This window comes from Phaethon lepturus, unplaced genomic scaffold (assembly GCF_000687285.1).
Source record: "Phaethon lepturus isolate BGI_N335 unplaced genomic scaffold, ASM68728v1 scaffold5568, whole genome shotgun sequence".
Lineage (NCBI taxonomy): Eukaryota > Metazoa > Chordata > Aves > Phaethontiformes > Phaethontidae > Phaethon > Phaethon lepturus.
In genome coordinates this window covers 31089-55177 of record NW_010558188.1, presented here as the reverse complement: position 1 = coordinate 55177, position 24089 = coordinate 31089, and the positions used below count along the sequence as shown (strand labels likewise).

At 36.0% G+C, this 24089-nt stretch overlaps 1 protein-coding gene across 1 annotated transcript in view; it reads right to left on the bottom strand.

Moving 5' to 3' along the window:
- The window catches only part of METTL15 (methyltransferase like 15), a 94129-nt gene that overhangs the window by 40517 nt on the left and 29523 nt on the right, over positions 1 to 24089 (bottom strand). Inside the window, exon 2 of the mRNA XM_010292969.1 lies at positions 14214 to 14350. Coding sequence (XP_010291271.1) covers positions 14214 to 14350 — 137 coding nt within the window. The remainder of the gene's footprint in view (positions 1 to 14213; positions 14351 to 24089) is intronic.

Here is a 24089-nt window from a genome sequence, read left to right as displayed (position 1 = left end):
AAATCTAGCCCCTTTTACCTACACAGAATATCTTCCAAGACCACAAGCTACCTTAGAAATCACTTCCAAATGCAGCAATGCTTACTAAGAAGCACTGACCTTTGAACCACAATTTTTTGTCTCCAAATCTTATCATAGGTAGTAAAGAAAGTACCAAGCTACCATTCATTTGCATTTTTACTTTTACACAGAAATGTAAAAAATCCAAACAAAACCAAAACAAACCCAAACCTCAAAGAGAAAAACTCTCAGAATTTACCATTTGAAAAAAAAATTTTCAACTAAAACCTCATAAAGTTGTTTAATATTTACAGCATACATTTGTGCTTTTTAAAAAGAGGGACTTATTCGTAATACCTTCAAGTCAGTGATAATGACTTGAGGATTTGCCAGCATTTAAGATCACAATACAGCCAATATTTTTCAAAAAAAATAAAATAGAAGAATTCAGTTGAGTCCAACACACTTGCTGTCCAACAATGCTTGCTGTTGAGCTTAAGCAAAGTTGTCAATGACACAGTTGACTTAAGTTAATCTCAAGAGATCATTTCAGTAATTGATATGTTATGCAGGTTAAAGTGTTTCTCCTCTGCAATTGCTTTTTAAGACAAAAATATAAGTTATAACTCATTTGTTGAAGGTAATTTAAACTTTACAGTACTAAGAGTATTAGAAATTACATTCATTCTATAAATGAAAAATGGAATTAAACTCTTAATGACATTTATCAGAAATGGTCTTCCACATATTTATTAAGATACTATCTGCATCCTCACATTTAACTGCTTTCTGGGAATCTCTATTCTTACAGTAAATTTTTCTGTAAGGATAAGAAAAAAAAAAGACTAGAACAAATGTGGAAGTAGATGAAAATTGGACAAAGGCTGCCTGTTTATGTAGTAAGAACGTTCTGGGCCAGTTTCACATAGTGTCAAGAACAATACTTGTAATAAAGTACACAATACCCATACTAACAAAAATATGGAATTGGTAAAAACCTTTTGGTATCAGAAGCCAGCATTCCAACAAGATTTGACTTCAGGTGGCTCAGCTCCTGAGACAGCCTTAGATAGATTTTGGAGCAATGACAGCGAATGGGGTATTAACAGGTTATTTGTCATGGAAGGAATAAAACTGTCTAAAAATACTTTTTAACATTGACAGCCCAGGTCCTAGGCTAGACAGAGCCATTCTGCAGTGTAAGACTTTAGGCATAATTGCTGATGATCCTGATGGTAGTGATGAAGACAAGTAGCAGACTAGAAATCCCAGGATTCAGGAAAGCAGGCGGCCTTGGGAGGTCTCCGGGCATGCAAAGGAACTCAGGACAGTGGGTCAATGTCAATTCCCACAAACAATCTCTGCAAAGTGCAAGGGAACGCATCCCCATCTAAGGGGGGAGAAGCCAAAAAAAAAAAAAAAAAAAAGTAAAAAGGCAGCCACAGCAAGAGGCCAGCTTGGCTAAACAGGGAAATCCTGACAAAGCCTAAATGCCAGAAAAAGGAGGGCTAAGAAAGAGAAGGTGGACGAGCTACCATGGGAGTACAAAAGCAGAAATCCAGCTCTGGATTGCACTGAGCTGGAATTACGAACACCTAAATCTGTCTGAAGCTGGAACTGGGAAGAGATGTGTCACGAAGACACGGAAGACTGGAGAATGGCATAGGTGATATAGTCATAAATTTCACTGAAAAAGCAGGGGTAGTAAAAGCCTTTTTTATCTAAAAGTGTTGAGAGAGCTGGCTGATGTTACCATGAGGCCACTCTATCAGCTTTAAGACACTGTGGTGATCAGGTCTCTGATGACTGGAAAAAGGTCAGTGCCATGACAGCTTCAAAAAACAGTCAGGAAGGATTGTCCGGAGAACTACAGGCAGGCAGGCCTCACCTTCGCCACTGGGGAAATTACACAGCAAGTCCTCATGGAAACCACTCCCCAGCACATGAAGAGCGAGATGAGAACAGCCCACATAGATTTACTGAAGGCAAAACACTCTTGACCAACCTGATGCTTTCTAAGACAAAATAACTGGCTCTGTGGATAACGGGTCAGCAGCAGATTTAATTTAATTTTAATACAGCTTTTGATCTTTTCCCTCTATTACCTTGGTAGCCAACATGAGAGGCAAAAACTGAATGTATGAGCAAAAAGCTGGATTCAAAGGCTATTGGTACAATGGCCCAACGCGTGACTTGCACCTGGAGGTCCAACGGGAGAGAAGAGCTTCCTTCCAGAGGGAAAGTCCTGTCAGGCCTGAGAGGGGGATGTAATTTTGAGTTGAAAACTAAAGTAGGGTTCAGTGATTAAAGTGTGTACACTACATATATGGCTGCAGAATGAGTAAACACGTTTTTATCCACCATAATTTTATTACATATTAATCTATTTCTAATAAACTTGCGACACTGACTCCAGATCGGCACACAAATATTGACACTTATTTCTGCAATTATGGTTAGAGAGAAGAAATGACAAGACATTTTTAGTTCTGCACACTTCTGCTTCTCAATGTTTAGTATCTTATTAACTATGAGAATTAAAAATGGAAACACATCCTTTTGAACATAAGAAATTCCCCTGATTGTACAATAAGATTCAGATCTTGTTTCTAGCCTTAGTAAGATCAAGGTCTTAGAGCCATGAAATCGTTGTACAGAAAAAGAAGTATAGAATTTAAAAAGTTTTTTAAATTCATTAGAATTTTGTTTTATTCATATTTCTTGCTGCAATATGTCTGAATTTATAATAAATTAGTGTCTCAAGCAAGCAGCTATGAACAAGGACATCAAATTAACATCAAAAGCCTACAGCAGCTTCTTTTTCAGTCCATTTGTTATCTGCAAAATACCCAAAGAAACAGAATTCAAGGCTTCCATCAAGTATGGGACGGTGCAAAAAAAGGAACAGATGAGACAAAGAATACCAGCATCTTCCATACCTGCTCCTTATTCTGCTAAATTGTTCACAAACCTGTAGTATTCCAAATACCTGGGAACAGCAATATGGAAATTTCCTACCACAAGAATGACATGAGGGGTCTCATCTACTTTGTACTACAAAACAAATGGTAAAAACAGTTTGAAGACTGGTCAACAGTTTTCTGACTGGTCATATAATTTCTTATTATTACCAGTCATTTTAGTTAATACTATTGTTAGCCTAGTAATTCTATTTGTGGGGTCCCTCTCATTACTACGATAAAGAATACCACACTATCATTAACCTTCATACTCTGGCTTTCGTTAACTGTTGGTTTTGACACATATAACAGATTCATCTCAGAAACAGTATTCTCTGCATAAGAAGAAAATTTCATGTTATATACACAATTTTTTCTTAGCCTGAACTAAGAAGTTCAGGAGCTGGTACTCTTGGAGCTGGTAACCATGATGCTCCCCAAATTCCCTCTACATGAACTGAGCTTTGCTGCAGCAAAAAGTTTCACAAAGTAACATCACTGATTATTCAAAAAGGGCACATGGTTTTGGTCCTGCTGGTTGGAAAAATAACAAACTGTACATCCAACTCTTGTGACACAGAATATTTTTGTTTCGTTTTGGTTTTTTAGAAGATGAAAAGGTACTAGTGTAATTTCATATATTATTAGTTCTTGGTTTAAATATTACTAAATAGAAGAAGGTTGTATCCTAATATTGGGCTCACCAAGGGCTAACATCCACTTCTTTTGACAAAGGCAGAAGTGGGAAGGGTTAAATTCGGGTAAGCGTGCTCTTCTGCTCTGTACTTGGTCACATGCCGCTCCACATTAACCTAGACTGTAGTGCAAGGAGTCAAAACCCCTTCTGATGCTCAGTCAACTAAATGAGATTTTTGCCTCATTTTTTGCAGCAAATCACTCTCTTCATCAGGAACTGCTAGCAGTCATCAGTGAGATGAAGGAGGATGAGCTACTACCATAAACCGATGGAAAAATAGGACAACATGCAGCTCATGTCTTAGGACAGGGTGGGAAGAGACAATGCAGATGCGGATTAGGCCTTCCCTGGTGATAGAAAAGTTGGCTTTTTAACAGCTGCTTTCCCAGTTTCACAGGAAAGAGGTTCCTAGTTTCTTTCGAGAGGCAAAGGCGCAGGTTTTCAGGTCCCCATGTAACCATTGGAATAAAAAAAAAAAATTAAAAAATGGTGTTTTCCCAGAGATAAAAATGCAATGGCTTGGGGGAAGGGAGCGCTTCTTATCCTCCTCCTTCCCTTCCCAGCCTGCTTCAAACCAAGTGAGGGTGGTAGCAGTGGGCACAGATTACCTTGAAGATGAATGCCCCATCTGGATATCTGTATCAGAAAGAATTTGATGCTGTTTTCCTAGCTCATATTTAAAAATTTGTTTCAGCAGCCTCTAACTTCTCATAAGCAGTGTAAGACTGTATAGTAAACCATAGCAATATTACAGATTGTTTCTGCTGTTGAGACGTGACATTTGTATTATTTCTTATAAATCTGTGTGCATCAAGAGTTAAGGGCACTTACTAGTCAAGATTGGTCTCAAACACTTGCACCATTCAGTGCTGACATGGCCACAGGTAACTTCCATTTCAAGATACATGTTTTCTCCACCGTGGTTTTACACAGAAATTCTCCAAAATACCTCTATCCAAATCTTTGCTTCCTGATCAAGATAAGTTGCTGTATTTTTCAGGCATCCAAATACAAAGCCAGCAACTAACTGTCTGATTTTACTTTCAGTCCTTTGAATATTCTGCACAACACTTGGCACAGCTGAGTCACAAAGGCCAAAATCAAATTAAAATGCAAATGATGTTTATTATTATGACAAGAAAGAACCATAATTACGTAGTCAAACTCAAAGTAATTCATTTTTATGGTCTATGTCACTTACATGCATAATCCTAATGTATCTAAGATAAGAATAATAGTATTTGAAGTACAATGACTCAATGAGAAAAATAATCTGAACTCCAAATAACTTCTCTATACATTTGTGTATTTCTTAAAGTGTGAAGCTTAGTACTGATACAAAAATGTGTTGACAAATATTTTCAATTAGTTATTATTTTCCTTTTTATCAAATTTGAAGAAATAAAATTATGAATCAGAGACTATCAGCTTTTTTTTTAGTTAGTAAACAACATGTTTAGCTTAAATACTAATCAGTTTTGACCTTCTCTTAGTAAGTTATAAGCACCTTTTTGTCCATACATTTAGATCATCTCCACCTTCATATGAAAATGCTGGAATCTTCTCCTCTCAGAAATTATAACCTATGTACTGATGAAAGACACTTTTGCCTTTATTGTCTCCTAAAAGGTGGAGTATTTCAATAAAGGTTATGTCCCTTGTTTTGTGCAGAATACCTCAATGCTTCCTATTTTAAATGAGAAGAAAAATAAGCTAAATATACAGCTCTTGACAAATAGCAGGCTAAAATGCTGTTGCTGAGAAATACGAAGATACCATCTTCTCAATAGGACAAAAAGATCTGTAGACAACTAGCTAACTCCAGATTAGAACCTATGTTTTCTTCTCTTCCCTTCCTCCCTCTCATTGAAAACAGCAGAATCTTGAGTTTTGCTGTTACGAAAAAGTTAAAAAAACCTGAAGTGAGTATCAGTTTTCTTTATGAAATGCTCATTATTTTTGTAAACACCAAACTGGTTTGTTACTCTAATGAAAATATACCTGGAACTCAACTGTTTGGCTACAAAAAAAAAAGCTTTAAATGTTTACAAAAGGTATTTCTAAATGTATTTTTGACACATACATTTTAAAATTGTTTTAATTAGAATTTAAGTTCAACAAACAGAAAATGTTTTACATGTATTTTAATCATAAAATAATTACAAAAGTAATATAAAAGTATTTAAATTATCTAATCCTCTAGAAGAAACTTTCTCATCAAAAGCAAGATGATGGAAAACTGGCTGAAAGGAAAAGTCAATGTCTCCTTTATGGATCATGTAAGTTCAAAGATTATTTCAGCACCATAATTATTTACTTGAAAAAAAGAAACACATTTGTTCCTTTTAGAAAAAAACCTAGAACCCAAATTAAGCTTCATAGAACTGTCCTCAGAAACACTCTGCATGTAAGAGCTAAAACATTAAACTTTAAAGATGTTCTGAGCACTTTTATAGCACACTGATATAAATGAATTAAAAAAAAAAAAATAATATAATGGACATGTCTGAAACTACTGCTGGTTCAAGTAACACTTGGCACTGCATTCCATATGAGGTTGAGCTAGCAGGTACCTACAATGTTCTTAAAAATAAATCAAGGATCTGGACATTTGTATCAAAAAGAAATTCAAATCACCCACATTCAACTCGCAAAAGCAGAGTCCCTCCCTGTACGCCTTTGGAAAAGGAGCCACTCAGCAGTAACTTTGAAGGAGTTGACAACAGGATGCAGATCTCTCAATTTTAATTTAAATTCTGTAAGCAATTTAAAACACTATCACATGGGATATGACTCTAGGGGCCACCTCAGGATACTCACTACTGCCTGCTAGAGAATGGCGCCGCACATTTAATGTTACAGCACTACAGCACAGTAAGATCAGAACGTGAATGTATTTTAAAATCCTATTGTGCCTTAGAAAAATTCAAGACCACCCACTCGCATCAGGTTACAATCTACAGTCTAATGCCTTGAAACTAGTGCCACTGTATGTATAAAGGCGGTATTTGGGCATAGCTGCGTTCTTAAAAGACACCTTACTCCTTTAAGATGTAAACAGTGCAAATGAGGACTTCTCTTTTATGTAACCAGTATATGAAATTTAAACTCGGCTACTAATGTTGGAAACAGCCTGTAGCCATCCCACCTCAATGCATGAGCTAGGCAGACCTCGCAAGTTAAGTAAAGAGTCAGGTCAGGACAGTATTTGGTTGCAACTGAGGCAGAAAAAAATAGAGCTCTGAAGTGATTTTTATAAATTTATAATGTTTAAATCCAGCAGATAGAGAGTTTTTCCCTGTCATTATCAAAATTCTGGTACGATACAGTGCTAAAAGAATTCTGTGATAGAGAGATACGAGATGTTGATACCACATTCATCAATTCATTGATCCTTGACATCCTATACCTTGAGCACAAAAAGCTCTGCTCCAAACGTACATATTAACCTCCTTCAGTCGATATAAAGTGCAATCTTTCCTGCCCTTGCTATGTAATGTAAGAGCTGTTTTCTGGCTTACATGCATACAACAGTTAACAACTCCCACCGCTGGAACTGAATAGCAGTTTTAAGACCCATGCATGGGCAATCTTGGCACTAAAAAAATTCTCAGTTTAGGACCCCATTCAGCCTTTCAGTTCTTTTCAGAAGAGCACTTTTGATGCTCACAGGATACTAGGAATTACATAGCACCTTCCTGTTTGAAACCATTATTTGTTACTGATCTCTATGGTTAATTGTAAAAATGTCTTATTAATTATAAAAATAATTCTTGTCTCTATCTTACAGGGATTTCTCAAATCAACTTTTTTCACAGTCACATTGCACTTGCTCTCTACAAAATCACATTTAACAGATTTTTTCAAAAATAAATATATTAAATCCTATTTTTATATTATAAAGTACTTTGTTTCTGCTACACATTTTTACATTATAATTTGGTTTTCTCATCTTTTTGCTGTTGTCTGCCAATTAAAATACATAACGAGTTGATGGTAACTCTGGGGACAGTGGTGTGGGCACACAGGCACCTGCAGCTGCTCAGTGTGTATGTACATGCATAGAAATTGTTTTTAGTATACAAACACAGATATAAATTTTTAGAAGTTTTACAAACTATTCATACTCACAACAAATAAATTATTCTGCTAAAAGATTAACTAAGAATCTGGTCTTGATGAAGACGCATCAGCATTTTTTCCCATTATCTCTTGATTTAGCCAGGAAATACCCAACAAAATATTAATGAACCAGTCTTAGCAAAGCACTGCATGTTAGTCACTCCATTTCAGCTCCCTGACCTAAAATCCCTAACGAAAAACAATAAACTCGTCTTTCAAATTCTTTGGCAGAGACGTATTATTGGTAACCGTGAGTATATGACTGCAATAACAACTCAGAATATTACCACAGGAATGTTAAATAAATTAAGAAAACAATCCAGTAACATTTTGTTCAGCTAGCTAACATCACCAGTTATACAAGAACTTGATGCTGAGCGTAAAATAAAACACACACATGCATTGTGAAGAATATTTAAAAAAAAAAAGACTGAACATTGTAAACATTGTATTATGTGCCTTTTTTTTTTCTTTTTTTTTAAACACCAAAACTGCCAGGAAAAGAAGGAAGAGACACTTTTCTTTTTCAGTGTCATTTACTACTGGGTATTGTATACGTCAAAATGAAGAGATACTGTATTTGTAAAGCTTACAGGACTGAGGACACATTAACTAACAAGTTGCTTCGACCATGGAAAAAGAAAAAATTCATTTTTCCACCAAGAAATTTTCCTTTCAATCGGGCAATCTATTTTCCTTCTTTACATGAATTTAGGGAAAATTTACAGGAAGAAGGGAAACTAGCACTGCTCTTTAAAAAGTGGAATTACATGATTCTGGCTTCTTCTACCAGTTTCGTTTCATTTTTGCCATGGTACATCCTAATGTCATTGGCCAGTTTTGGATACAGGGTTTGTGATACTTACCTTTATATTGAGTTCTTGGAGGACCACTGAGAAGTTGATCTGTCCCAGTAATACTTACGTAATAGAAACACTTTCTAAGCTTGAAATTATTAGACTGTAAAATTTATTAGACTGCAGTCTGTATATGGTAAAGATTTTGCAGCCCATACAAGGAATTAAAACACAATCATTATGTCTACAACGAAGGAAAAATTAAGAGGTACACACACAAGAGTTAATTGCAGTTTCCAGTGATGTGATGTTGGTAGAGAAATATCTACAATTATGCTACGTAAAAGATGACGGACACTCAAACTGACCAGGTTTTAAGGAAGCACTAAAGGGCCAAGATATAAAAGAATGTAAAGAGTAAAAAGGAAACACAACTGTGCAAAGCAGGCTGTTTCATGTATTTTGTATGTCAGGGTAACTCTGAATTGGTCCCAAATTTGAACCAGGAACTAAATGTGTTGGAGGATCAGATCGTATGTATGAAAGCAAGCAAAGCTTTCTAGTCATTCTGAAACCTGCACAGCTGGAACTTCAACAGCAAGAGGAAGAATTTGTATTCCTTATGTTTTTACAAGGAAATGCATTTGGGATTGTTATCCAAAGAAACCTTTTGGGGAACAAAATTAACAACAGAAGCGCACTATTTTAATATAATGGCACTTAAAGGTCTTTTTAGGGCTCTCAATTGCATTTTTCCATCTCATATTTATGGCAACTCATTTATCTATGCTGCCCGCATTTGAGTGGTAGCCAGATGTTGACATACATGGATAATCCTTTAGAAAGAAATAAAGTTATAGGTAACTAATTAACTTACTTATGTATAGTCAAGGCATGATTATAATGAATATGCATTGATTGCACACTGTTAATTGTATCCCCTGTGCACTACAGTCAAAAGTTAAATAGCAGCCTTAAATAACATATAGCAACAAAAGCATCAATATATTATGCACTCAGCTACAATTCACAAGCACTTAAAATAAGCTTATTGCAACTGAAAAAAGAAGTTCTGTTTTCCCTAGAACTGAACAAAATACACTGTATTTTCCCCAGAACACACAACGCACAGCTGATGGTTCTACCCCACCTTTTCTGTAAACATAGTGTAACCCTGAAAGCACAACCCACAAGGCACCATCACCTCAAAATTACTTTAGAAATATCATAAAATGGTAGTTCAATTGTATGAGGAATTTTATACTATTTATTGCTACTTTTGGAGCACAATTTCTTATTCTGCTCAAAGAATAGAACATATTGTCTCCTCTGCGTAGGCTTTGTGTAGGTTTCTTATACTTAAAAGCTTGCAATGATATTGGTTAATTGCCCGATTTCAGCCACCTCTCTAACCTCTCCCTTTCAGTGGGTGTGAAAAGGTTTGCCTGTAATATATATTGCTACTGACTGAATTTTATCTTGTTCTCCTGGATTCTCAGCAGCAACTCCCAAGTTAGAGGCTTCCCCAGAAAGCACGTCAAAGGATTCCCTCCCACACACTGAATATATAACAGGCCCTGACCCATTTTCTCCTTATTAAAGCAGCACTACATATTTTAAAAAATGAAAATAATCAACAGAGAGGCTAAATGAACATGAGAATTGCAGTTGGAACTCTACCCTCTTTGGATTTTAGTTCTGACAAAATCACTACCAAGAAACAAAGACACACATTTAAAATACTACATCAAATGTATTTTTCCTTAGTGGTCTTATTTAGTTACTTATTAGTCCAGCTCTCTTTTGCCTAAGTACAAGGAGGACTTCATTTATTAGTTCTGAATATAGGAAAAATGCCCTAATTTAGTCATAGTTATCTCCTTTTCCAGTCATATCTTTGGGCATATTTCTGCAACTTGAGCTTTAATAATCTTGTAACTCGGTGACTTAAGATATAGGATCCTTAAAAAATGAAGCCCCATAGTAAGTAACAGTTGGAAATAGATAATTTTACTAAGATTATTAATGTTACTGTCCTGGTTCAGCTGGGATAGAGTTAATTTTCTTCATAGAAGCTAGTGTGAGGCTATGTTTTGGATTTGGGATGAAAAAATATTGTTAACACACTGATGTTTTCCGTTGTTGCTGAGCAGTCAAGGACTGTCCAGCTTTTCAAGCTGGGCTGCCAGCGAGAGGGCTGGGGGTGCACGGGGAGCTGGGAGGGGGCACAGCCGGGACAGGTGACCAAAGGGATATTCCATACCATATGATGTCATGCTCAGTATATAAAGCTGGGATGAAGAAGGAAAGGGTGGAGGGATGTTCGGAGCGACGGCGTTTGTCTTCCCAAGTCACCGTTACACATGATGGGGCCCGGCTCCCCTGGAGATGGCTGAGCCCCTGCCTGCCCGTGGGGAGCAGTGAATGAATTCCTGGTTTGGCTCTGCTTGCGTGCGCGGCTTTTGCTTTACCTGTTAAACTGTCGTTACCTCAACCCGTGAGTTTTCTCACTTTTACCCTTCCGATTCTCTCCCCCGTCCCACCGTGGGGGAGAGAGTGAGCGGCTGCGTGGGGCTTAGCTGCTGGCTGGGGCCAGCACGACAGTTACCTAACCAAAATAAGCAACAGCAATTCACACTGAATATTTTTAGTTGAAGTTTTATGGTAGAATGGACTTCTGCAAATACTGCTGCAAGACTCAAGCTCCATCATGTAGTTAATATGCTGGAATTTATTAACAACTGCAATTAAACAGCTACAATGTTCTTTTAAGTAGAAACAAAATGGCAACAGAAAATCCAATTGATATATGGCTTTGAATTTGCACATTTCAGACATAGTGGGAATCAGATTGTACTGGTCACTGTCACAGAACAGCCTTTTCCCCTGTCTTGTGCTGTCACCTCCAACGGAAGTGAAGCACTTCACTAAGTCATATAACCCCTCCCAAAACAGCAATGTTAAACGGGAGAGGTGAAAAAAAACCCCTAGAACAGAAAAACAATGGAGAAGTTTATACTTCTGGGCTGCAGTCCTTCAGTCAGTTACATTTATGGCTGTGCTTCTTATAGAAGGCGCAGCCCTACATTTCTCTCAGCTTGCAACTGCATGCTGCCGCTGCCGATTTTAAGACAGCACAAGTACTTCTGTGGCTGACTCATGAACCAGCCAAGGGAACTATTTTATCTAACAGTAGACATGACCTGATCAGATCAAGATGTCAACTGGATGAATCCCCTGAGCTTTTGATGCCAACACAGATTTAAATTAAACTGATAGAATTATGATAAAAGATTTATTTCTTAATACAGTGCAGAAAATGGACAATAAACCCCCGTAATATTAGATCAACCATCTTTTAATGAATACTGAAAGAAAAAAATCCATTTATGAAAGCTCCATATCTCATAAGTAAATCCTTTATACTTAGAACTGATCTGTAAGCAAACCCTAGCTTTACCTGTTATTTATAAATTATATACTTATACCTCCTCCTTCACCCTTTTAATTTAACGATGCTTTATGCAAGTGACTTCCCAGGGAAAGCAGATTAATAATGAGCACATATACCATATAAAAACATTATTTTACCTTAATTTTCAACATAAACTATTATGAAAAAAGATATATTTACCTTTTGAAAAAGGAACCACCTGTTCTTTCCAATAGGAAAGACAGGAGATGAGGGAAAACACCAAAACAAATAAGAATACTGCTCCGTATCTTTCAACAGGTATACAAGTGGCACGCAGTCATCTTTCAGTGATTAAGTCTTTTCTCTAACAACTTAACACTATGTTATTTAAGAACCCACTTCATTCTAATAACTTGCATCTGTAAAGGTGGACAACACTATGTCTGGAGTCCAAGTAACCAAGTTGATATGATTCTACAAATAAATAGGAACTAGGAGACCTCCTTTGTTTATAAAGCCATAGTAAGTTACATCAACTGTAATACTGTATTGATTAAAGCTCATCTTTCCACAAACATAAGCAAGCAGAGAATTAACCATGTCAAATCACTGGCAGAACAACATCCAACACTTGCCTGGGAAATAAACTTCCTTCGCATCAAGGTTTGCCTAGGATGCTTTACAGATAAACATATATTGAATCAGAGGACTGTTCATCATTCTCTTGTATTGTCTGTATGTTTCTGAAAACTTTTATTAGATATAAGATTATGTTTAATTTGGACTACATATTTTTTTTTCCCAAGACACATTGAACAGAAGACTTTACAACTCCAATGACATCTGGTGGAGTTTGCAGGCTTAGTTTAAAAGAAAATGAACCTTCCTTGCCAATATTCTCCACACTATTCTATTAAAAAGAGCTTTCTCTGGAGAAATAACAGTTGAGAGAGGAATTCCACAAATTTTTAAAGTATACACTGCATGTCACTTCAGCCTACAAAGAACCGAAAATTTAGAAAAATATATTTAAGTGGTCTTACAGAGTAGGATGACTAGAAACCGAGCTATGCTTTCTTGTCACATGCTTGCATTTTTCCCACTGGGCACCTGACAATGGCACTTGAAGAAAGAATGCACAGTTTAGCCTTTTCTTTTAGAAAAGGTGAGGAATACTTTTTGCATTGCTTGAACACTATTGCTGTCTTAGAACTCCTTTTTAGGTGGAGAAACATGATTTATGTAGGGTAACATGACTGAATAACCAGGTATTTCTTTACCCACCTCTTCCAGTTTCCTTCTTATTGGAAAGACTTGCTTTTCCTCATGTAAAAGTTCTTTTGAAATAAATACCCTAACGTTTTCAACCCGACAGTGTCTCCTCCTTCCTACTTTTTCCCTAGATTTCCTAAGTAATAATTATTTCATATTATTTAATTTTGTATCTACATATTTTTCCTTCTTGGTCAAATTTAAACAATACCACGTTCTGAAACGCTCACATTCAACTCCACATATTACATACTTTTGCATGAACGTACTCAGGTTCCGAGTGGAAGTATTCTTTCTTGAATAAAATCAAGGAACAAGAACTTTGTAGAACTAAAAAAACTAAAAATTGGCATTTAGCAATTGTTCATTTAGCAAATTGGGCACTCTATTTAAAAAGAAAATTGAAGCATGAGTTTTACACAGAAATAGTAGCTTACTAAATTGTTTAGTAGTTTCTGAAGGTAGTGGCAAAATATTTAGCAAACCTAATACTGAATTACAATTTTTTTAAATTAAAATATTCATAAGCCATATTTAAAATACCTCATTATTTAAAAGTATATTATTCCATCCTTTTTTATTAAATCTTTACCACAAAGTGCTAGTTTTTGTACAACTCTGCCATCAGAATCATCTCAAAGCACGCAGAGCACATGAATCTTTTTAAAATAAATTTTTAAATATAAAATTGGCTACTTGATGTATACTCAGAATTAACAGAGCACAGAATATGCATTTAACTCCAAAAACCTCAGAATAACTTGCATGCAATTACTTATAAATAAATTGAATCTCCTGTTTAATGGAGTACATAGAGTATATAATGCTATTCTACAAGAAGCCATTAAAAACTATACATTAAAGCTATAAAAAAAAGATTAAATTGTGTAAAGAATACCACAGGATCAACCTTATACCGACCATATTTACAACAGGAGAAGACAACTTACGGGTACGATTCTGAAAGCTTCTGAGCTATTTTATAGGCTGTGGGGTCCCTGTCCAGTGCATATATAGTAATGTCACTGGCCTTCTCTAGCAGAGCTGTAGTATGACCTCCGGCTCCAAACGTCATATCGAGGAAACGCTATTGAGTAAGAAAGACAATGTCATTACCTTAGAATGAAAAAGTGATAAACCAGCAGTTGATTTAAAGTTTGTTTTGTTAATCTCTCTCACATGCTGGAGGAAAACGTACCATTCAATATAGTCACAATGTCTTTTTGGAAATATTTTCATATTTTGTGCAGAATTGCAGTCATATCAGAGCAATCTTTTTAGGGGTTGTGACCTCCGCCCCACCAATCCTTCCAGAACAAAAGGACAATAATTTGGTACAACCAACTGCAGTTTCATACTCTTCCCATTGCTTTACAGACTGAGTTTAAAGATAGTTTCTTTGACTGCTTTGGCTGGACTTGCTCAACTTGAGGCATACAAAGATACATAGGACACAGGACTACAGGAAGTAATCAGCACCATCTGCTTTGTAAGAACGTATCTAAAAGGAAGGCTGATGGATTTCTGCACCAATTTAAAAAATGACAGTATCATAGTTTTATACCACAGATCAAAGTGTGATGGCAGCACAGGCACATATATATCCTGACTGGGGCTAACCTAATTAGCACAGAAAATGTAAGTTTTCAAGACACAGGACCACTGATTTCAGGGTCACTGTGCAAGGACAAAGCTATGCATTTAGCTTACTAAGATGCGCTGAAGCCCAGTCCTGCTGTATCTTCTCTGCTATCATTGCATGTGTTAGATGCAGAATAGCACAGGAATAGCCACCTTAACACCAATCTCATTTTAATCACTGATGTGACACACTCTATGGGCTTGAATTACACCTTTTGATAAGCAACATATATTTCCTTGCTTCTGCAGAATACATACTGCCCATGAACATACACCATGTCCATTGTTTTGGACAGACAAACTAAGACTGGGAGATTTTTAGTAACACCAGGCAGACACAGACATTCTCTCCAGTCTTCTGGACTAAAACTGAGAACATATTCAAGGAACTCGGAATGTACTCTGATTAAAACATACATAGGTACAGATTCAGCTCAAGTTGAGTAAAACTAGGCATTGAAATTCCTATAGCAAGTCTCTCAGAACTCGAAGTTCCTGAAAACAAATGGAAATTTCACATTCCTGTCATCAAAAAATTCACAAAAAAAAAACAAAACAAAAAAAACAAAACAAAAAAAAAAAAACAAAAAAAGATTTTCTCTCTCACACTTGAGAATTGTGATGGGTTCATCAAATTTCACATCGAGATAGAGTGACTCAAACAGCGGGTTAACTCCCAGCCACATCACGGAGGAGAACACATGGAGCAAATAGTTTGCCTGCAAAGGAGGAAGACTGAGCAACTGGTGCGCAGCAGGTCCCAACATGAGAAAGGAAGGAAGAAGCAGAAAGGCAGCTGAGATAAGGGTCTGGAAAGGTGAACACTGCTCTCCCGACGGCTCTGCAGTTTCTGTAGGCTCATTTCAGAGAGGCGTCTGTAGTCGAGAGTCCATTTGACCAACAGGCTTTGCTCCTGAGACTTTCCTAAGAAACAGTTACTTGGGACACAGTCAACCACCTTGAACCAAGGCAAGTAGGGCTATAGGATTCCACTAACAGGAGAAACACGAGAAAATTAGCTAGAACTTAATGCTGTTTTAAGTTGTCTTTTATGTGTAAAACAGCAGTACTGTTTCTAGAACATTCCCCATGTGCCTTCCTCCTTCAGTCTGACAACACTGGTTAAACATCAAGAACTATTTTGACAGAAATAACTGGCTCTTCACTTAGCAATGCAGAGGCTCTATGACTGCAATTCCACTTAAGAAATATTTCCTTTTCAAGTTACTAAGAAAGTACCTGTAATTCCATACTCTAGGGAAAACATACTGGCATTTGGAAAGAGACAGAATTTTATTGTTTTATGACAGCGTATATAAACCAAAAGTAAAAATGCAACTGAGGAGCATCGTCCCTAGTTTCGGCATCTCTGAATTCCCATAACTCTTTCCTCTCAGTTGATTTACTGACCTCTGTTAGATGGGGGGGAGAGGGGAGTGGAAATCAGACTCTGTGCAAGCTAAACTAGAATAACAGATTCCCCACATCCTTCAATATGAATACCTGGTTTGTTTTTTTCACTTCTCAAATTGTTTTTTCATATGAAACATTTTTTGAAGACCACTTATCAGGTGCAATCACATTAAATAGAAATTAATGTGAACTCAGCTTATTTACAAAAAATTATACACCCCAAAGTTAAGCACCTTTTAAGGGAAATTTTGTAACTTATCTCTTGAAAGAATTAAGATTCAACCACAAAATCCCTTTGGATAAAAACAGAAATTTAAAGGCAATGAAGAGAGAGACAAACATTTTTCCAGCAACAGTTTTTAGAAAACATAAATAAAGGCTTTTTAATGGAAATCCCATAATAATGAAACTGAATATTTATGAAACTAGTAATACAACTCTACTGTAGCTAAAAGTGAAAATTATGATCCTTTATGATCTTTAGGCAGTCATGATTTAATTTCTTTGTGTTACACCATCATGCTTCCTAAGCCTATGATCTACAAGCAGAACTTTCCTATAATATTTTACAAAGTTCATTAAGGAAAACAAAATTTAGGTGGCTCATCTTCCAATACTAAATTGCACCATTCATATGAAGAAATAAAGAACTTAAACAGATTTTTTTTTTTTAAGCAATAGGTATAAGACAAGTTTTGTTACAGAGATTATCCATACTACATAAACACTCCCACAATCTATTTAAGCATTCTGATTTATCGTCTGCTGTAACAAAAACAGAAGTATATTCACTGAAACCAGTTTGATAAGCACAAAACTGAAACAGTCAAAAAAGTGTGGGTATTATTTAAAACACAATTAATCACAAGAATTTAGCTAGATTTCAAAAATACTTGCATACATTAAAAACTCCAAGCTACTGAAAACATTTATTTTCTCTATAAACTCTCATGTTATCACTGTCGATGAGATTCAGAGAACCTCTCTTATGATAGAGGATCCACTTAGTATGGGGTTTTTTTGGCACTGTACTGTTACTTGTGCTATCCTTGTAAAAATCCAATACTGGCTATTGACCAGGATATTGAACTAATTAGCAAAATTTGTATTAGCACTCTTAAATGAAAATTAATATAAAAGCGTAATTGTTAACTCTGCATGTAGCTTAGAGAATTGTAAAAATTGACATGAACCCTAGAAAATATAAAAATCCTCTTAAATTACTCTTACAATTTCTAAGAGATGTCTGATGCTCAATTGCCACTCAAGTTATTTCCATTTAATCCTTACCAGAAGTAATCTCCATAAGCAATAAACAAATCTTTCACTTTTACCTTCTATTTCTGTACAAAAAAACCTTTTAAAAAATGTGAAGGAGCAACAGAAAATTAAAACCACCTTTTTATTTCTTGCATAGGATTAACACACAGAAATGCACTCAAACTTGGTCTCAACAGTCTCAAGTGTCATTTAGGATTGCACTTATTCTGCAGCAACTCAAAATAATCAAAACCAATCTAAATAATACCATAATTCCTCTTGGAAAAATAGGTTTAATCAACATGAGTAACATCTTCTGGGATGTGTCTGGTTGTTTTGTTCTAAAAAAGAACAAAGAAAAGCTCATATTTGATATCATAGCTAGAAATCTAGCGATGTTGGCAGAAAGAGTTAAGGAAGCCACGGGAAGTGCCACAAGTAAGCAGCTACTTACTTTAAAACAAAAAAGTTTGGAACAATAATTTTATTCCACTTAAACTCAATAGTAATGTGAAGTTCCAGAAAATATTCTTTCTTCACCAATGGGTTCAGCAATTTGCTTATTTTTTGTATATCTGTTCTTTTTCTAAACGTCTAGTTCTTCGTTGGTGATCTCCAGACATAGATTTGATCCTTTCTGCCTTTCTCTTACCAACACTTCTGTACGATGGAGAAGGTCCTTTGTTTCATCAAGTTTGAAAAGCAGAAAGTGAAAAGATGAGTTAGGGACCTTTTTGGCCAAGCATATATCCAGACAATTTTGCTATTTAAGCAATATTTAATACTGCTTTTTTTTTCCCCAAATGAATTTTTGAAGATCTTGTGGCTCATTCAAGAATATTTATATTTGTTATTTTGCTTAACAGTTTCACCTTTCCTCATACACACCTGCCTCTGCTTCCACCAATTTTAAAATTCGATAAACCCCTTATACATGCTGAATATTAATGAACCATACAGAGGATCTTATAAATAAACCGAAAATTAATACCAGCAGTACAAAGGAGAGAATGGGAGAAAGGATAAGGACCATACGACATCGTGACAAGCTCTCAGTATTGTGACAGCACCTAAAAGCTTTGCTTAGGAATTTATGCAAGTGTTCACTGTCACATGCTCACCAAATCATATTGCCTTTTCTGGAAAAAAAAAAAAAAAACAAACCCAAAACAATAGAACCCAACCAAACCTTTACGCAGTAGACAGCACTAACATGATCTTCAAATTAGGAGCACTACATAAAACAGGATACAGCTCTGATTCAAGCAGAAGTGACCGCAGGACTGAATACATAGTGACAGATAAAACACTCTATCACCAGCATTAATGAAATAGACTAAAGCATTCTTGGCATCCTAGCAAACCTAACTAAGGCTACATTAAGTATATTTTGGCATAACTTTTAAAGTAAGACAGACCTACCATAGATAATCTTTAAACTGCACAGACACTTATCCCTAAACTAGCAAGAACTCATACAGATGCCTCATAATCTAGCTGTTCCACTCAAAAGCAACATTTAGCATCTAGAACCTAAAAAAACATATCACCTGAAGTTATCAAATAAAATAGTTTTATTATTAACACAACTATTTTGGAGCTTTGATCAGATCTGAAATTAATCACAATACTATACTGTTTCATAATAGGCTTTTTATATATTTCATTCATCTTTCATGTCTGAAATAAAAAAAAGATGCTTCATTTTTTCTTCCTCTTTCTCTCTTGCCTAGTAGTTTTTAATCAAATATAATTAAATGACATTTTATCCTCCTGGTCCTATAAATACCGGAAAAGATTATTACACGAATTCCTCCTGCAGTGACTCACCGTTCCATTGGTAAGCTATGATAGCCCCGTCAGAGCTCGCCTTGGGAGTTTCATAATCAGTTTGTGACTGTACATTTTATAAACCATTTGGCTCTTTCATGACATACAGACAGCAACAGACAAAAACTTTATAGCCTTCATTTCACAACTAGTTCTAAGATAGCTATAGATATACAAAGAGTTCATCTTAATTTCTGCACACAAGACTTATCTCCTAATAAATACCTTTTAAGCTCTTCACTTTACTATGACCGAAGCCATCTATAATTCCACTTACGACTATGTTCTGCATCTAATAAAGTTTACTCCACAATACCTGGCAGCCTTTGCAATTATTTTTTTCTTTACAGTGTAACCAAATGAGATTGCACAACTGATACAAAATTGAAACTCAAGTATGACAGACAGAAATTGAAACTACATGAGCCTTATTTTAAAAATATGTAAAATACAAGTTTTCTCACTAGTTCCAGTAATTTTTAGTCTCTGCTTGCTTTCTTTTTTAAAAGAAAGAACTTGGTTATGTTCTGGAAGTCATTTGCTCGTTTAGATGGACAACTTTATTTCCCTCTACTAACCTTAATTCTTTTAAGCACTTCATGGCGATCAGCTGATCTTTCACAAAATGCTTCTTCTTTCTCTTGCAATCCTGACATAGTCTCAAAAAGGACTTAGACAAATTGTACTAAATATACAAGACATCCTGAGTTGGAATATAGTACCTGACATATTATGCCGAACAGCCTTCTACCTGGGGTATCAGCCCTTCTCGAGCAGTCTCGCTCTCTCTTTTCCAGCACTGACCACACGACAGACTTCCGCTGTTGATCTTCTGGTCCAGACAAACTTGAGTTTCACCTTCTTCACACTTAAGCGACACTAAAAGATAGTTGTTATGCTATGACTACCTAGTACAGGTAATGCATTCTCCACTGCTCTTTGCAACAGATAACAGGAATTTCTTCTAAAAAATTGAGAGCCTTTTGTACCCCCCAAAAATGACCTTGCACTGCATCTTTTTTTTTTTTAATTTTACCCCAGCCCTGTTTATCCACTTTTTTTCTATTAAAAGAAATAAATCTATCCTCTATTGATAGTGACCACCCTCTCTGTCTTCAGCGTTATCACCTGAACCATCTTAATGCCAAGTTCACTGGTTAAAAAAAATTAATAATGGTAATAATAATTAAAAAAAAAAAATCTCAAAACAATCTCCCTGGGAAAACACAGTTCCTTCCTCCAGCCCTCTGTTTCGCACTTCCTCCAAAGGCTTACACACACTCACAGAAGGGACAACCACACAATTATTCCCCTCTGATGCTCCTGTATCATAATATTGGCATTTTTCCCTTCTTGTCTGAAGAAATTTTTCTTTAAGTGGCAGTCATTCAAGTACAGCAGGATAATGTACCGAGCAGAACATTTTGCAGTTCCCTTCAGAGTACATTTGTTGGAGTATCCTCCTCACAAATTAAATGCTTAAGGCCCATCAAACACAGCATGGGCAAATCACTCAGAAGATAATGACGACAGTTACAGCGTCAGTCAAACGGAGCGGCAGGCCAGCCATGGAAAGACAGACTTATGTTACATATATTACAATGCAGGACCCCTATACAATAGAGGACACTCTCTGCCATTTGTAATACACATATCCCAGTTGGTTTAGATGTAGTTCTAAGAGGAAAACTTTACTCACTAGTAATCCAAAAGAATGGAAAAGAATCTTAATTAGTCACCTCTTTTAGCTAATAGAAAGGACGTACTTCCCGATGTACAAAAAAATCAAGCCAAGAGACCTGCTGTTTTCAGAATAGAAAACAATATAAATGCAAAGTTTAAAAGATGAGCAGAACTAAAATTAACTTAGAAAAAATACACACTTTGCCAGTACCATATTGATATTATATATGAATATAATATTTAACACTGATACATGCCTGCTGGAGGACTTTCCACCCAGAACCGGGCCTCGCAAACAATAAACTAGAATCACAAAACTTTCCTGTGGGAGGAGGAGAAAGGAAATATATCCACAATCCCTGCTGCCACAGCTGAGACCACATGTCCCAACAGTCCCTCACCCGCCATGGTCCATCTTCCAGAATAAAACTCCGGAGTTAGAAAGAACAACAGTTATAAAATTAACATATTTTTCAGTGCTTGCATAACTTTTTTTTTGAAAGTAAATTGCACTCTTAACACTTTTTACAGGTTTTGAAACAAAAATATACCAGAAATGCTTATTTATTTGAAGCAAACTTTGCAAAGAAAAAGGGAAGAACAACCATCCAGCATCCGAGCTATGCTGCCTAACTTTTCAGCTCATTAGAAGGAAACGCCTGGTATCTACTGCTTGAAGAAAGAAAAATAAAATGAAGAAAGACTCCTTCATGCAATTGAGACATCAAACATTAAAATAACAATAAATTTTCTTAACATATTGTTATACTGGATATTCTAACACAAAAAAAGTTCACAAAAAGAAATGGTTGTGTGATAAAAGCAATGACGTATTTTTATGATACTAAAGCCACCATCCAGTAGTGTATTCCAAGCCAGTGATGACCAGGTCACAGCGCTTCTCTTTGCTGCCACTGATCCTTCTTAAGGGAATGACAAGCCAACATTTGCCACAAAAGTACAGCTTCCAGATTTTAAATGAGTGCTAGTGTTTTCTTGTAAATGTAAAGAAAGTCAAACTCCTAGTATGCTTGTATTTTGAACTGCCATGCTTGTTAAGGCTAACAATAAATATTTATTACTGCATTGCCAGGCGCCGTTGGTAGGTATCTAAGTACTTTTCTTTTATTTGTATCTATTCAATCAGCTTGTGGAAAGAAAATCCCAGCGACAGAAAAGTAGTATGATAAACAAAACAATCAACACATTGCAAGACGTTTTTTGCCTCTTCATCCTCCTGGTGTTTCTATGATGAGTCATGTTCTCTAAACTTGTTGTCTGAATTTCCTTGTTATTCACAACAGAAATTGTTTGTTGTCACAACACAACTTGTTTTCTACTCTGCTTTATTTTTCAAATATCAACTCTAAATGCATTAAAGTATAAATACATCTGACCTCTTGAATTGGCCACAGCTTACCATTTTAATACACTGAACTATTTCATAAACACGTAAGAAGAATAACAGTTGAAGTGCGGAGTGGCAACAAGGAATTCTATAGGAATCTTTTTCTAACAGGGTTTTTTTTTCATGGAATAGCTGATCTGCTATATGCTTTTATTACCACATTTTTCACAACTAATCACTGCAAAGGTATGAATTAATATAGACATTTGAAAAATAATTACCGGAGTAAATGCTTCTTGAATAAAGCATACAGACTCTTGTTTGGGCACATATTTTAAGGTCCACAGTGGCAAAACGCAGAGTCTCTTATCCGTTCCTTAGCCTTTTCCTTCCCTTCCGCAAAGTTCAAAATTCCCCAGCTCAAAAGTGAAAATTAATGCTCAGTGCTGGCCTGTGTTAATAACAACTTCACTGAACCTGTAGTTTCAATAGAAACAGACATAAAGCTAATCATAAGTAAAAAATTTAAAAGGTGATGCTAAGAGGAAGGAAAAATATATTCGGACTTTAATGTATTTCCTTCCAAGCTTCTAAAGTAGGGATTCTCTTAAACGGCAACACAAAACAGAACTTGCGTGTACTACAGAAGAGGATGGTGAAGCATCAAAGAGACTTCAAATCCTATTCCAGCCAACAGGCGGGACTGAGAATGCCCAAGATCCTAAACGGGCTTCTGTTAGGAGATGGTGGCAAACACTGCTTTATGAAACAACCTTCCCAAAACCACAGCTCTCTCCACATCCACCCTCTGCACTGAATTATAACCGACGTTACGATTGATATGCATGGAGAATGAATGGGACCCTCTGGGTTTAAACATATCAGATCTGACCCCCCCAGACTATCAAGAGGAATACAGCTAATGCGTGCATGAATGCACATACATATACAAATTTCTAAGAGCAGGAAGAACTACCATTTGAAAAATTACAGTGTTTAACGAAACAACTTAAAGTTATTAATCTTAGAATTGTTCTGATTTGCAGTCTCCTTCTCCCTGGCTAGTAGTAGTAATTGATGAGAACAAATAAATATGGCTCATTCTATTCCAACTCATTTTCTGAATTTCAGTAGAAGACCAATTACAACTTCAGTGCACGAGCAAGTATTTTTCATCGCAATACACATCTGGTCAATATGGCAGAAGATGGGAGAAAAGGCTCTGTTGCTCTGAAATCTAGAATACTTACCAGAATTAAGTTACAAACATTTTATTCGGGCCTTTTTAACAGCTAGTCTGCCATTCCTTGGGGATACAATAAAACAGTATCAGCGCCTGTATACTGTTGATGTTTTTCTTCAATTCCACTTCATTTTTACTTCATCAAAATGCCTTACAATATGAGATTACCACACACCTTAGAAAACCAGGAATTTATGGGCATATTCAAGTGCCTTAATTTTAATGTAACTGTCCAAGTGGATCAAGAAACAAAAGTGTCTTCAGACAATTAAAATAAATTATCCTAATTGAAATAAACTTCCCATGTTGCAACATGCAGTAGTATATTACACAATAATTTCAGGACAGAAAAATATCATGATTTTCATTTTTAATACTCTTTTCAGTGTACAGAGATTATATATATAA